The 16,087-nt window shown below is 41.9% G+C and overlaps 2 protein-coding genes and 1 long non-coding RNA gene across 6 annotated transcripts in view; all 3 read left to right on the top strand.

Annotated features, from left to right (window-relative positions):
- The window catches only part of LOC132991930 (uncharacterized), a 47,143-nt gene that overhangs the window by 7,270 nt on the left and 23,786 nt on the right, over positions 1-16,087 (top strand). The window lies entirely within an intron of this gene.
- Positions 402-15,731, top strand: trappc13 (trafficking protein particle complex subunit 13). Of its 2 annotated transcripts, XM_061060922.1 has the most exons (13): positions 402-544; positions 1,701-1,769; positions 5,480-5,579; positions 6,086-6,170; positions 6,886-7,013; positions 7,162-7,234; positions 7,574-7,618; positions 8,452-8,469; positions 13,176-13,309; positions 13,537-13,735; positions 15,014-15,114; positions 15,190-15,337; positions 15,420-15,731. In XM_061060922.1, exons 1-13 carry the CDS (start codon positions 499-501, stop codon positions 15,525-15,527), a joined length of 1,254 nt encoding a protein of 417 aa, XP_060916905.1. In that variant the 5' UTR covers positions 402-498; the 3' UTR covers positions 15,528-15,731. The 2 variants fall into 2 exon arrangements, with proteins under 2 accessions (XP_060916905.1, XP_060916906.1); XM_061060923.1 differs by lacking the exon at positions 8,452-8,469.
- Positions 8,476-16,087, top strand: part of LOC132991928 (antho-RFamide neuropeptides-like) — a 31,398-nt gene continuing 23,786 nt past the window's right edge. Inside the window, exons 1-3 of one of the 3 annotated variants that reach the window (XM_061060925.1) lie at positions 8,476-11,217; positions 11,274-11,324; positions 11,364-12,776. In XM_061060925.1, coding sequence (XP_060916908.1) covers positions 10,455-11,217; positions 11,274-11,324; positions 11,364-11,509 — 960 coding nt within the window. In that variant the 5' untranslated portion in view covers positions 8,476-10,454 and the 3' untranslated portion in view covers positions 11,510-12,776. Of the gene's footprint in view, positions 12,777-16,087 lie in introns of all 3 variants that reach the window. The other 2 variants (XM_061060924.1, XM_061060926.1) reach the window with 2 other exon arrangements.

The raw sequence follows: 16,087 nt of genomic DNA, 5'->3' as shown, positions 1-16,087 counted from the left end.
ACAGAAAAAAAGACAGAAAGAAAGAAAGACAGAAAGACAGAAAGACAGAAAGAAAGAAAGAAAGAAAGACAGAAAGACAGAAAGAAAGACAAAAAGAAAGACAGAAAGAAAGAAAGAAAGACAAAAAGAAAGAAAGAAAGAAAGACAGAAAGAAAGACAGAAAGAAAGAAAGACAGAAAGAAAGACAGAAAGAAAGACAGAAAGAAAGATAGACAGAAAGAAAGACAGAAAGAAAGAAAGACAGAAAGAAAGACAGAAAGAAAGAAAGAAAGAAAGACAGACAGAAAGAAAGAAAGAAAGAAAGAAAGTCAGAAAGAAAGACAGAAAGAAACAGAGCAGTGTTGTTGTAGTACTCGTTCTGGACTTTGGGGGCAGTATTGTACGCAAAGTAATAACAGCGCCCCAGATTTCAAAACGAAGAAGAACGCGCTTCCGGTTAGCCTGTCAAAAACAACCAGCTAGCATTATTAGCTGACCTCACCCGAAAAGATACAAAAAATGGAAGTAAATCAAGCGAAACAGGAGCACCTACTCGCTTTAAAAGGTAATTTACATTCATACAACACAAAATAAATCCTGAGTGTTGACGGTTTCGTGTTAAACGTTTCAGTTTTGTGCTTAGCTGTCATGCTAATGTTGCTAACAGCGCTAGCTCAGACAGAAGGCTGTAATACGTTTTAAATTCATGTTTCAATTAAATTCTGTTTGTGACATTTACAACTTCAATAAGTGAAAGTTTTTAACGTTATTAGGCCTCAAATATGATATTTAAAAACACGTCGTTTACAACATATTCAAACATTAACAACTGTCAGCTGGGTTAGCTTTGTTAGCTTGTTAGCTAAGTTAGCTTGTTAGCTGAGGAAGTGTTTACATGACATTTTGTGACTTTTATTGAAGTATAAAGTCAGGTTTCTTCTTCTTCTGTAGTATTTTATGTGTTTTAAGTACACAGGAAGCTACACATCGTAACATTACGTCATTCATCTTTTAATTTGGTGTATTTGTTTGTTTATTTGAAGACTTTGAACCATTAAAATGTTTTTACAGTTATATCATCATGTGGTTTATAAATGATGATTTTATTTATGATTATTTATTTTGTTTTCTTTCTTTTTTGGATTTATTCTCCTTTCATGGAGAGAAAGGACAGCGGATAAAATAAAAAATTGGGACTAGAGAGAGAGGGTGGGAACTGACATGTCGGAAAGTAGCCCCGGGTTAGATTTGAACCCGGGCCGCCAGCAAAGTATGAATATAATGCAATTTTTAAAAATGTACAAAAGATATATCTTTGAAAAGTACAGAAATGAGGAAGGAGAATGTAAATCTCACAGCTGTTAATGGCGCTTGTTCATGTTGTTTGTTTGTTTTTGTTTTGTTCTGTTTTTCTTAATAGCTCGATTGGAGTATTTTGTTTGTATTGTCCGTTTAGTTTATTTTATTGGATTTTGCATTTGTTAATGGTGAAGAATGGGGGTAGGACTTGACAAGCCTAGGCTTCTTCCTATCCCTTTTCAAACGAGTCAAATGTGTATTATATTGAAATTGGCTTTTTATTTTTTTTATTTTATACAGATTTACGGACCTGCTATAGAGGACTTATGTCCCAAACTTAGAATATCCGCAATTCCACGATACTTTGTTTGTTGAAATCCTGACGTCTTTAATGTGTTCACTAATGTCTCTTCTCTTTTTAGTGATGCGGTTGACAAAGCCGACGCTCTTCACAAACCTGCCGGTGACATGTGAAGACAGAGACCTGCCAGGTAAGTCTGTTCAGCTCTGCGACCTCAAAGACGTAGCCTCAATACTCGATCTATTACAGGATGTCACACTCAAATCACAGCAGGTGAAAAGTCATTTTGAGATTGCATGTTCTTAAGACTGTGGAAGGAAACCAAGAGCACCTGTCAGAAAAAAAAACCCAGGCAGACACGTGGAGAGCGTGCAAACTCCACACGGAGAGACTCCAGTGATCCTGTGTGGAGTTCGAGTTCTGGTTATTTTTTTCCTCTAGGCATGAGGTCAAACAACTGAGCCCTGTTTGCTAAATGTGGCGGTATAAAAATCCAGTGTCTGTGGTTTGATTTCTGACTGTTAATGAAGCATGAAGCGATTCAGTGAAAGCCTTAAAATAAATCAAATTTTGAAGCTTCGAATATTTATGTCTGTTAAAAACAACTTGTGATCATCAAATGCAAGAACAACAACAAAAATAATGAAACACAATCAAAGGTTTTACTAAACTTTTCAGGCTCTTCTTCACTGATGTTCTATATCATTAAACTTCGTCCTTTCTTTGATAACAAAACTTGCAATTAACTTCAAAACATAAACATTTCCTTAATAATATTCTGCTTACATTTTTTGAGAAGTTCATGCAACTTTTTTTGTTAACAGCCTGGTTAAAAAAAAACAAAAAACAAATAGGTGTGATTATCTCATGTCTCGATGGACACACACTGTACGGGGGGTGAATGTTTTGATGACTCATCAGTTTTGATTTGATGAAGGATAAGAGTTATTCACAATAAGGCGTGTAGCTGACCTGATTGACAGGTGGGCGCGGTGTAACGGTTTGTCAGGAGGTTTAAAACCCGCCTCAGCTCCAGCTCTCAGCCTGTCGTTAGGTTGACTGAAAGTTAGACTGAGACAGCATTTCCAGCATGGAGACCGCCATCGATGGGACTCCAGCGCCCCCTGCAGGAACAGACGGGCGACATCACTCAGGCTTCATCCTTTAATATAAAAGTTTATGGCTCTTCCTCTGCTGTTTTTTGTCTGTGGCTTTGTGTTCACCTTTTTATTTTCTCTTATGCTTGTTTTTCAAAGTTTTCAGTGTTGAAGTTTCCTAAATGCATCCAATGCAGATGTTGTAAAATCAATGAGTAATCGTGTTTAATAATCGTGATCTCAATATCAATCAAAAGCAATCGTGGTTGTAATTCGTTTTCCCATAATCGAGCAGCCCTCGAGCACATCTGTATTTTGGATCAACAGTCACAGATCCTGCTCCCACATTTAGACCAGCCACCCTGCTGAGAGTCCCAGTGTTTGTTTTCCCCTCCTTGGCAATACATCAACAGAAAACTGTGTTCACTGTGCTGGTAACCGAATCCTTATAATCCATAAATCACGCTGACACTTTCAGGGTAGCATCGCTATTTATACAAGAGAAGCTGTGAAGTGGGGTCACAAGTTAAAGTGTACAAAGTTGCACTGCTGGAATTTGACAGAAGTGACATAAGACTATTTGTGTTTGTGCTTTCATGCTTGACTTCCATTTCAGTGTTGTTACTGTTTTGATTAAAGAAAGAGGGATTAGAATTAGATCCCGACTGATTCATCAGTCAGCTGATATCAGCGTATCCAGTGACTATCGGTATCGGCTAATTTATCGCAGATATGCGCCGATATTACTTGATTAATTCACCAGTCAAACATAATTTAATTTGAGTTTCATTTTATTACACTGGCAGTTCTCTTTCACCAGCAGAGGGCGCTACATGGATGACAAGCATCATCACTCTCCAGAGTGTCGAGCCGTGATGCTCAGTTACTTTCCAGTCGAACGGCCATTTTGTCTTCGTTGCATATCGTTTCCACAAGTGTTTGATAACTGCATTTGAGGGATCAACACAATAAATGCGTTTATTTAAATCTATCTCTACAGATCGAAGATAGATCTAAAAAAAAAAGATATCGGCAGATTTATCAGAATCTGTTTTTTTCCTCTCCTCATTATCGATATATCGGCCCCAAAAATCCCATATCAGTCGGACCCTAATTAGAATTTTTAGGACTTATAACAGTTGTTTGAGTCTGCTCCATGTGAGGCAGAGAGGAGAAGCGATGGTATTCACATTTAAAGGTCGTTTCTTGAGTTATTTGGCATCTCATAAACATGCAAAGTAATGTGGATGTCTTTACAAACATTCAGAGGTGACGCCGTCTTAATTACAAAAAAGCACTGCCAACGTTTCGGAACCAAAACAATGTGCAATTTAGACCGTGTGCAGAGGTTTCCTTGCATTTTTTGGTTTTTAAAACCAGAAAAATCTTAATTTGGATGACCTCGATTTATATTTATAATTCTGTTAACGTGACAACTCTGTTAAGACGAATGTTTGTGGCCAACCAGTCGGACAGAAGCACAGAAATCTGAACCCATTGAAACCTTTGTGTGTGTTTTTTGTAGCTTTGAAACCTGATCTTCAAAGGTCCCGTGTTCCTCTCTGATCCTCCCTGCCATGCACAAATACTCCCACACTTTTATTTCACCTGACGCTGTTTGAACAGTGTCAACATCAAAGGCAAGACGAAGCAGATTTATCGATATAGCGCTTGTCGAACACAGAGTCGATTTGAAGAGCTTTACATTGGAGAATACGATTAGGAAAGAATGTTTAAAGCTCCTGTGAGGAGTTTATGGCTGGTAATGAAGCAGTCAGAGTTTAATATTGATGCCTTTATATGACCGACAGAAGCAAATAAAACCATCAGCAACAAGCCTGACTAGTTCTTTATTGGTATTTTTATTTCTTTAAACTGCTGCTGGTGTCAGGAGATGTGATGAACAGCAAGCTGTAAAAACAGCCTTTTAAAAAAGATGTCTATGCTAAATGTTCATTGTGAGCTGCATGCAAGACATTTAAAATAAAGAAGGATGAATTCAATGTGTAACGGAAAAAAATCAGCAAAGAGATCAATTGCTTTATTTTAAACCACAGAGGGCACCAAAATATGTCAAACCTGACAGTTCCTCCCAGGAGCTTTAAAGGTGACATATCCTCCTCCTCTTCTTCAGTGTAAATAAGTCTCAGAGCTCCCCAAAACATGTGTGAAGTTTCTTGTTCTAAATCCACTCTGATCCTGTATTTGATCATGTCTATAAACCCCTCTATTTCAGCCCTGCTCAGAACAGGCTGTTTCTGTGTCTGTACCTTTAAATATGTAAACGAGCTGTGTCTGACCACGCCCCCTCTCTGGAAGGGCTTGGGTGTACTTGGTGCTTTCTCGCTCCATGTCCTATTGTTTACGGTGAGAAGGCAGACTCAGAGGGCAGAACAAACACCTAGCTGTGGGAGTGTCACCCACCTGGGGGAGGGGCTACTGCCCTTTGTGATGTCATGAAGGGAAAATCTCCAAACAGCCTGTTTGAGCACACATTTTCTGAAAAGTGGAGCAGGTAGAAGATGGAGAGGATGGACTTTTCTCATAATTGGGGGGTTTGTAGACGGATTAGAGACATATGTTAGAGTTAAAGAAACACGGTGAAGTGTGTTTTGCATCATATGTGACCTTTAAGAAAATTTTAAGAAAGAAATGTAAATACAGGTTAAAAAGTCAGTAATGAGTCGTAATCTGCCTCAAGTGCAGAAACAAAATAACGCAGCAGTAGGCGATACAATCAATAAAGAGTTAGAGGTGACATGTGTCTCGTATTATTACCAAAATATGTCTTGTGTTCTTTCAGGGGATTTGTTCTGTCAGCTGATGAGAGAGGACCCGTCCACCATCAAAGGAGCAGAGACCTTAATGCTGGGAGAGATGCTCACGTTACCGCAGAACTTTGGGTAATAAACGCTCATTCATTGTGACGTAAACAAAACTTTGTGAAGAAACTTTTTTGGGGAAATTAGTACCACCACATCAACTCTTTAACCACCGGAAATGTTCATTTAAAGGAGAATTGACTTGTTTGTAAACATGTACATATTTTATGGACTTATTAAACAATCGGTACAAATTGATTTATATTTATATTTAACTGTCCCAGTTGTAGATTGGTTTCTGCAAGCTTTAAAGGCACAGTATGTAAATTCCTCCACCAGGGGGCTCTCAATCAATACAGTCACAAAAGATGACGTCGAGGCTGGCGGGGAATCATGGGAGTGATTCTCTCTACTACTCCCACTTAGCGTTTTTTCTCGGCAGAAAAGTCACAGTCTACACAGTCAACAGTCTGTTGACATCAGCCGCTGTGTGAGCGACACTGTCCCGTTACTGCATGTTTTTTAAGTCTGGTGGCTTTTAAAGTCAAATGTTTCTTTGACTTTTCACAGTTTTTTTCTTTACACAGAAATATTTTCCTGGGTGAGACCTTCTCCAGTTACATCAGTGTGCACAACGACAGCAGCCAAGTTGTGAAGGACATTCTTGTGAAGGTAAAAAAATAAGTAAAAGAAAATCAATCAATCAATCAACTTTTATTTGTATAGCGTCAACTCATAACAAGTGTTATCTCGAGACACTTTACAAGAAGCAGGTAAAATACCTTACTCATTGTCTGTTAACATTACAAAAGAGCAGGTAAAAAGACCTTACTCATTGTTATGTTACAAAAAGCAGGTAAAAGACCTTACTTGCCTGCCACTTATAACACTTATAGAGATGTGGCAACTTCTAAGTTGATCCTGTCGGGGCGGTGGCCTGCGATGGGGGGTTTGGTGGGAGGAGTGGGGTTAGTACTAATTTATTAAAGGAGCAATATGTAACTCTGACATCTAGTGTTTAAAATGGGTACTGCGGTCTAAATTCTAAACATCATAGAGAGCTGTCCCCCCCCCTCCTCTCTAGAGTCCATGCTCACGCAGGTCACCATGTGGTGGACTCTGAAGCTTCAGTGTTTATCCAGCTCTGCATGGGTCTGTAAACCTTTCTGTGTTCTAACCTCTCTCCATTTTTCAAAAACAGAAGAAAATACCCTTCTTAGAATCTTTGAAATTGTCATAATGGTACAAAATCAGTGCAGAAGACACAGAAAGAAGTTTTATTTAATTGCTGTTAAATTGTTGATTATGTTGGACCCCTTTTAAAATCACCATATCAGTCTGTCCCGACACACAACATACTCTGCACCCCTTCTTTGACTCTCTACAGGCTGACCTTCAGACCAGCTCACAGAGACTCAACCTGTCGGCGTCAAACTCCGCAGTAGCAGAACTCAAACCCGAGTGCTGCATCGATGACGTCATTCACCACGAAGTCAAAGAAATCGGAACGCACATGTGAGTTTTCCTTCTACAAAATGTATCGTATCGAGTGGAGAGAACGGACAAGCAATGAACTTTGACTTTGACTCTCCCTGCACCGCCAAACTTATAATTTAACATCCTTATCAGGCGAGTCATCTTGTCCTCTCTTTCCAATCTGCAGCTTAGTTTGTGCGGTCAGTTACACCACTCAGTACGGGGAGAAGCTTTATTTTCGGAAGTTCTTCAAATTCCAGGTGAGTTATATTTGACTTTTCTCATTAGATGACGGTGGTAAACTGTTGGCCTTAGCTTGGAGGAGACCTGAGAAATGTCACAGGTCTTCAACAGAGCTAAAGCAATTAGCGTCCTGACCGTGGAGGTGGTGCCCCGCGGCCTTTGCTCCTCAGTTTGTGCACCGCTTGTAATCCTATTCCCTTCCCCTTTAGCAAGACCTGTGTAATCCTCCTCACAGCCGAAGATTTCCAGACTGATTTAGACATTTTTTTTGCATGAGAAATATTACTTCTTCTGCGGAGATGGAGCTGCAGTGTGAGAAACCTTTAGCGTTCAGTTTTCAATCTATTTTGAATCAGGTGTTGAAGCCACTGGATGTGAAGACAAAGTTCTACAATGCCGAGGTAAGTGAGCTGCTCTCAAACACCCTCGAAACACCAGCTGCATAACTGTCAACATACAGAGTGAGTCTGTGCACTCATGTGTCACTCCACATCATTCTGCAAATAGAAGAACTGTATTGTATGACAGGCAAGCTCTCACTGTAGCATACGTAACATGCTCCATGTCATATTTCATTTCATAGGAACATTTGAAGATGCTAATAGGCGCAGTTAGTAAAAGACATGTCTCAAGGAAAACTCTTGCACCTCCAGAAATGTCCATTTAAAGGAGAGTTCAGGTGTTCTTTTTTTTAAACCCGGGCCTGTTTCTTTCAAAGGAGTCATGCTGACTTTTAAGAGTTTGTTATTGCTATTCCTGATTGTTAAAAAAAGGCCTCATGTCCATACGGAAAGGTTCACCTCTGAAGCTTTTCTTTCTTGCAACATTTAGAAAAAGAGTTTGAAAAAGTAATCTGAGCCTGTAGGTTGCAAAAACAGGGACTTGGAAGGATACACTTTACCCTGAAAGATTACATCACATAAATTAAAGCCACTATTGGGGCTGAAGAAAGCTCCTGGAGCAAAGACCACACAGAGTTTTTTGAGCACCTGTAGGTCTTTTAGAGTCCAGACTAAATCAAGTAGGCCAGGGTTTAAAACAGGAAAACATCCTGCAGAGTTTTAAAAAAAAAACTGGAGCTCAAGTGTTTTCCTCATTGAGACGACAAGCTTTTCTCTCGGTAGTTTTTTTTTTGACATTATGTCTGTTTGTGCAAATATTCATTGTCATCGTGTTTGGCATGTAACTTCATTTGTGTTTTATTCTGTCTGTATTTTTTTATTTTCTCCATTAGAGTGACCTCAGTTCTGTGGTAATTGTCCTTCTGTTCTCATCGCTGAACATTAGCTTCTCTTAATCCTTTTTTTTTGGTGCAGCAGATTCTTTTTTATTTTTTGTCTTTCTGGGGCCAACAGAAAGGTGCAAAAGTAGAAGAATGGAAAGTGATGTACAGTTTGAACACCTCCTCGATAGTTACGGATTAATAAGTGACTTGTTTATATTTATTTTAACGTTTGTTAGCCCTTTACATTGACTTTCCATTTTCTGTTCTTTTTGCGCCTTTCTTTGGACGCTCATGCTTTTCTTGCAAACTCATCCTACACAGGGCTTTGACTTTTGGAAATTGAAGTTTGCGGTGTCAAATTTCGGTGGGTTGGGAATGAACTGATTTATCATGAGGGGGAAATGAGGAGTTCACAACGTGATTGTTCTGATTTTTCTATTTGTGGAGATGAAACCGATTACGTAACACTGCAGGCGTGAAGTTTGGTGCTCCAGAGAATTTAACTTTCACCGTCTGAATGATCGTATGGCTTTGTCAACTTTAACTGTCTGATGAAACAGGCAGATTCATCTTAAACTGCGGCCCTGTTTTTACAGACTTTGAGGGTTAAGGCTGGCTACACACTCGACTAATTTCAAATCTTAACCGATTTTAGAAACGTTGGAGACCACAGACACGAGGATCGTTTCCACTGATTGACCAGTGGTTCTCAACTGGTCTAGCCTCAGGACCCACCACCAACTCCTTAATGATAAATTTGGGACCCAAAAGTGGAGGTTTTGACCACGACTGTACAAAACATGATAGAGCAAAAAATGCAGAATAAAACCAGCATGTTTTAAAAAGCTCTCCATAAACATTTTGACCCACTTAAAACGGCTCCTCGACCCACTTTTGGGTCCCAACCCACCAGTTGAGTACCACTGCAGTGGACGATTCGGCCAGACCGTGAAACCACACACCTGCCGTCTGTAGTCACGATTTCACAGACTCGATATCTCCCAGAAACTCGCTTGATCAAACGTGACTTCAGAAGAAAAACAAACATGGAGGACAGTCCACGTCGTCAGCTGCATGAGACTTTACAAAGACGATTGTGTTGTTGCCATGGCAACACCAGCTGCTCTTTCTTTTTCAAAACTCCTCGGTTGTGTGTATGTCCCTCCGCTGCCATGTTTGTGAGCAACATCCGGTCTGCTCTCTCTCATTGGCTATTGCTGGTGTTCCATCAGTGGCGGCCCCATCTGGAATCGTAAATATCGAACATCTTTGGTGTTTACGATTCAAGCTCGGGGAGGCTCCGACTCGATCTGGTGTCAGTAAAATAATCGTACTGTCACCAGGTTTAATTGGACAAATAATCGGCATGCCTCAAATCAGGACCAACCCACAAACCCTGATCGTTGGGGTTGAGGTGGGGGGCAAATCCGGCCCAAAATCCAGCTTTAAAATTGTCTGGTGTGTAGCCGGCCTAACCGACTTAAAGGTACAAACATTTTGGAGCTGCTCCAGTTGATTCGTTGAGCCAGCAGCAACCAAAACATGAACTTAAATAACTGCAGTCCAATCACTGCTGACCGGGCTGGGCTTGAATTAGACGTCCCCATTAAGGAGTTACTGTCTGTGATTATGAGATGTTATTCTCTTATTCCAATCGTTCTACCAGCGGGTCTTAAAGGGTTAATGAAACAGATCTTGATGATGATGATGGGGGGGGGTGAGGTTTCAGGTCATGTTTGGAATGGCTTTGCATGGACCCGAGATGCTGAGCTTTCTGATTTCACATTAACATGGATGATTCAAACTCTCAGATTGGTTCCTGGTCCGTTCTGACTCTGATGAATGGCGGGCATGAACTAATCTCTGCTTCTCTCTCGTTGTGTCTTACTGTGTGGTAGAGGTTGCACTAAAAGTTGCTTTTCCAGAGTATCAACTAGTTGCCAACAAACAAAAACAATAATCCAACAGAAACTATCAAGTCATGGCGTGCAATACCAATTAAAATATCAGTTATGTTCCGAATAACCAAGTCAGAAAGTCGAATCCAAATATCTGTAAATAGTGTTGTAGGCAAAACCACACTATCCGAGACCAAGCCATACCCGAGACCAGAGTGCTCCGAGACCGAGACAAGACCAAGACATTTAGGGATCGAGTCAGAGTCAAGACCAAGACCAAGGGAGGGCGAGACCAAGTCAAGACCAAGACCAAGGCAGGCCGATACCGAGACAAGACCAAGACCAAGGCAGGATGAGACCGAGTCAAGACCAAGACCAAGGCAGGGCGAGACAGAGACAAGACCAAGACCAAGGCAGGGGGAGGCCAAACCAAGACCAAGGCAGGGGGAGGCCAAGACAAGACCAAGACCAAAGCACGGCGAGACCAAGACCAAGGCACGGCGAGACCAAGTCAAGACCAAGACCAAGGCAGGGCGAGATCAAGACAAGACCAAGACCAAAGCACGGCGAGACCAAGACCAAGGCACGGCGAGACCAAGTCAAGACCAAGACCAAGGCAGGGCGAGCCCAAGTCAAGACCAAGGCAGGGCGAGATCAAGACAAGACCAAGACCAAGGGAGGGCGAGACTGAGACAAGACCAAGACCACGGCAGGGCGAGACCTAGTCAAGACCAAGACAGGGCGAGACCAAGTCAAGACCAAGACCAAGGCAGGGCGAGACCGAGTCAAGACCAAGACCAAGACAGGGCGAGACCAAGTCAAGACCAAGACCAAGGCAGGGCGAGACCAAGACAAGACCAAGGGAGGGTGAGACCAAGTCAAGACCAAGACAAGACCAAGACCAAGACCAAGGCAGGGCGATACCGAGACAAGACCAAGACCAAGACCAAGGCAGGACCAGACAGAGACAAGACCAAGACCAAGGCATGGCAAGACCCAGACAGAGACAATACCAAGACCAAGAGACAAGACTGAGTCAAAATGCTTTCAATTCCGAGACCCAGACCGTCATAAAATGGACTCGAGACCGGTCTTCAGACAAAGACTGGTTTCCTGTACCACAACACGAGCTGTACATCGATGATAAGTATTGTTTAAATGATAAATAGTCTTTTTGTTTTTTTAATGTAACTTTTTCACTTGAGTGGTAGCAGCTGACAGGGGATTGTGGGTAGTGTAGTTCTTTACCCCGAGATTGAAAATAAACTATCTAAATATACTATCTTAAACGAGGTAGATATCAGACGAACTTGTGTCTCCTCCAGGAGCATTAAACCATCGCTTCACACTCGATGTAGCTCGTGGTCGGTCTACCTGTGATGGTTACGACATCATGACTAATAATCAAATCCACTATGGAGAAAATTAACAGGATTTTACTTCCAGGATCGGTCTGTTTAGCTCAAAAGGCATAATCTTAAAGTAAAACCACCTCGCTAAGGAGCAGCCGTCTCATCGCTCTGTACCTCAACCAACAGATAAAATCCATCACTAGTTGATATATTATGTAATAAGAACACCTGGATGACTTGAATGAACTGGTTAAAAATCAGTCTTTGTGCAACTTCTACTGCACACTCTGCTGGTCAGCACTTCTACTAACTGTGTGGTCTAAGGTTCACTGAGCAAACGTCCTCCAGTTCAGTAAGTTTAATGTCCGTCCTCTCAGTCTGGTTAATAAATGTCACCACATAACTACAGTCACCTGAAGAGTAACTTAAAGGACAGGCTCACGTTTCTTCAAGTCGGCCTCACATAAGCACTAACATGCCCTCATGTACATTGACAGTATCCCCACTATAGGGGCCTTTAATGATCGCCTCCTGTTGTGTTTTAAACCGAAGTGATGGGGGACAAAACACCTAGCGCTCTTTATGGCAGGAAGGCATTCATTAGGTTAAAGGTCACATATTCTCCTCCTCTTCTTCAGTTTAAATAAGTCTCAGAGCTCCTCAAAACATGTGTGTGAAGTTTCTTGTTCTAAATCCACTCTGATCCTGTATTTGATCATGTCTATAAACCCCTCTATTTCAGCCCTGCTCAGAACAGGCTGTTTCTGTGTCTGTACCTTTAAATATGTAAATGAGCTGTGTCTGACCACACCCCCCTCTCTGGAAGGGCTTTTGGGTGTACTCGGGCTTTCTCGCTCCATGCCCTATTGTTTACGGTGAGAAGGCAGACTCAGAGGGCAGAACAAACACCTAGCTGTGGGAGTGTCACCCACCTGGGGGAGGGGCTACTGCCCTTTGTGATGTCATGAAGGGAAAATCTCCAAACGGCCTTTTTGAGCACAATTTTTTTGAAAATTAGAGCAGTAAAAGACGGAGAGGATGGACTTTTCTCATCATTGGGGGTTTGTAGACGGACTAGGGACACGTTAATGTTAGAAAGTGGATTTAACAGAATATGTGGAAACTAACTGGGTTCCTCTAAAGGTTCCTGCTTTAAGTTCCTGCAGTGGAAACTGATGAGACTTGAACTTCTGCAGTTGAGGAGTTTGTTCCCCTTCTCTTACACTGATATACATTCACATGAGGTATTTCTTCATAACAAATAAACATGGGGTGTAATGTACATGTGGGCATGAGATTAAGGAAACCTGGGTTTACATGTGAGCCTGTTCTTTAAGGGAGTAGGATTGTTGCACTCAACCTAACTCCTCTAAATATCTAATAAAACATCTGATCTGTTGCTCAGTTCGCCTTGGAGTCTTTGCTCATGTGCTTCACCGTGAGACACCAAACATTAGTTTGACTTGTTGTTTCCTGACTCCAGACGGACGAAGTGTTCTTGGAGGCTCAGATCCAGAACATCACGACCTCCCCGATGTTCATGGAGAAGGTTTCTCTGGAGCCGTCCCTGATGTACAACGTCACAGAGCTCAACACCGTCGCGTGTGGAGAACAAGGGTATGAACACTTCAGCTGGCATGTTTATATTCCTTTCTGACCGTTTGAACGTTTTCTTTTTATTTATTTATTTAGAATCACACATTCACAGAAATTTGTTCATATCGTTCATTTGTGGTTAGACAATAGAGTGATTCCTCTTTTCACATTTTTGTAAATTTATACAGAACAAAATAAATCAAATAGGAAAAGAAATAAAAAATACGTTTGAATGTTTTCACCGTCAGAGAGTCCACGTTCGGGAAGATGTCGTACCTGCAGCCCATGGACACGAGACAGTACCTGTACTGCCTGAAGCCGAAGCCGGAGTACGCAGAGAAAGCCGGCGTCATCAAGGGGGTGACGGTGATCGGAAAGCTGGACATCGTATGGAAGACCAACCTCGGGGAGCGAGGGCGGCTGCAGACCAGTCAGCTGCAACGAATGGTATGAAGATGCTGTTTCTTTAAATGTGTCTACAGCTCGGTTCTGAGGAACTTTATCCAGGGAGGTACTCGGGCGTTTCCACTGCAGGGTCCTCGGCATAGACTGTATGAAACATGGACGTAGTGTCTGTTGACGTCACCTAATGTATTCAATTCTGAAGACATGTTATGAAGCGGTTATCATATTCTCATCTAACATTTGATCAATCTAGATTTGATTTCAGACTTTCAGAATAAGAATTTATTAATTTGACTTCAGAATATGAAGAACGAGGATCACACACAGACGTGTTGCTAGAAGAGCGTCACCAGCAAAACCATTCTTTTCCTTTTAGGTGCAGCGCTTGCCGGGCGCTCTTCACGCTCTCTTGCAGTTTTTGGGCTTCCATAAAGTTTCAAACATTTTCAACTGTTAAGCTGAAGACGAGGAGTAACAGCGCTTGTCAGTGTCACTTTTGGCCAAAGCCGCCAATCAAATCAAGTAGGAGGCTTTACCTTCACTTTTTATGACATTTTCCCTCCTCCTCGTTTAGGAACAAAGCAACGTTATGAGCTCTATTTCATTTGGTCGCCCTGTATGCGCACGCAGCCACGGGCGTTCACACCTGTTTTTCCCCATATGCACTCAGTTGTTTTTTTCGCAATTTTGTATATTGTGTTTTATTTTGAAATTTACCGGATGCTGTGTGCGTTTCCTTGTCTGACTTCCTGTCCGGGTCGTTATATTCTGTCCAGCTTGACGCAAACTTGCAGTGAGCTTCGTCAAAAATAGACTCACAGCATATTTGAAACGGAGCAGTGCGTGGTGCGCATGGAGTATGTGGTGATTGGGATAACACTAACCCTAATCCAAAGTTTGTAACAAATCTCTGTGCACCATGATGCACCATGTACTGCATATGAAGACTCTGAGCTGATGTGGTCATGAACAATGCATCGCCATAATCAAGGAGAGGTAAAAAGGTGGAGTGTACGAGCTTCTTTTTGACTTAAAAGGAGAAACAGAACTTAATTCTTAAGACCTTCAGCTTTTTAGCACCATGCTGAACAGGCTCCCTGAAGGACAAGATGAAGGCCATCGTTACGTTCATTCAACAGCCTGTTTGGGCGGGACGGAGGGTGGGATCATGCGGTTGGGAAAAACCAGAAGGTTAGGAAAAGGAAAGGGTGGTTTTCTAATTATTTTATTGAATGTACATTAAGAGACGCTCTGGGACTAAAAGTTGCTGTGAGGTGGAAACTCAGCTTTGTGGTTAATCTGTGGTTGAATGTCCTGCAGGCTCCGGGGTACGGAGACATCAGGTTGTCGCTGGAGATGATCCCTGACACTGTTAACCTCGAGGAGCCGTTTGAAATCATCTGTAAAATCACCAACTGCAGGTCGGTTTAGAAATCCTGCTGCTACATAATTAACATACAATTGATTTTTTAAATATTTTAATCTTTGTTCTGCAGCGAGAGGACGATGGACCTGGTGCTGGAGATGTGTAACACCCGGTCGATACACTGGTGTGGTGTTTCAGGGCGACAGCTGGGGAAAGTGAGCCCTGCAGCCTTCCTCTCGCTGCCCCTCACTCTCCTCTCGTCTGTGCAGGGTCTCCAGGTACGAGCTAACAGAACTCCTCTTTTGTGTAACTGAGCGTTTCTCTCTCATTTATCTCCTCTTCCTCTCTCTTTCCTCTCAGAGTATCTCTGGACTCAGACTCACAGACACCTTCTTGAAGAGGACGTACGAGTACGACGACATCGCACAAGTGTGTGTGGTCTGCCCGTTCACCAGCAACGAGTGCTAGACGTTTTATCCACCTTAATATTTTAAACATGAAACGGACCAACAGTGAGATTCTGCACAAGACGCCGACGCTTCACTCTCTTTTTGCAGCCTGCGCGGGAATAAACTGTATTTTAAAAATGAACTGTGAATAATATAAATCACTTTGTTTTGAAAAGAAATGATGTAAATGTGCATAAATGTTAATAAACTCTGTTATCTTTGATTTCCGTTTCATGTTTTTTTTTTAATGGTTTATACAAATAGTAATCAACTATCAAGATCCTTTGTGACTTTTTTCATAAATTAGGAGTCCCATCATCCTGTCCCCCCTCGATCATCATCATCCTGTCCCCCCTCGACTTTCATCCTGTCCCCCCTCGATTATCCCACCCCCTCCCACTGGCTCCAGGTGAATTCTCCTGATGATATCCTGCTGCGGTCTCACATCAGATCACTCTGACTCTCTGCAGAATAAATACGAGGAGGCTGCAGGAGAAACTCCGGGTGAAGAGAGAAACATTCAGCTGTTTGTGTTCACACATGACGCAGAGTTTTCTGCAAGTTTAAAATCCCTTGCTA

The sequence above is a fragment of the Labrus mixtus genome, chromosome 17 (genome assembly GCF_963584025.1).
Source record: "Labrus mixtus chromosome 17, fLabMix1.1, whole genome shotgun sequence".
Classification (NCBI taxonomy): domain Eukaryota; kingdom Metazoa; phylum Chordata; class Actinopteri; order Labriformes; family Labridae; genus Labrus; species Labrus mixtus.
Note: the sequence above shows the minus strand (reverse complement) of the source record. Positions and strands in the feature narration are given on the sequence as shown.

Bases quoted from the DNA above. Each gene is read 5' to 3' on its own strand.
- trappc13 (XM_061060922.1), top strand. From the start codon at position 499: ATGGAAGTAAATCAAGCGAAACAGGAGCACCTACTCGCTTTAAAAG. The intron at 6,171-6,885 runs GTAAAAAAATAA...GACTCTCTACAG, and splicing joins TGAAGGACATTCTTGTGAAG to GCTGACCTTCAGACCAGCTC. The intron at 7,235-7,573 runs GTGAGTTATATT...ATTTTGAATCAG, and splicing joins GGAAGTTCTTCAAATTCCAG to GTGTTGAAGCCACTGGATGT.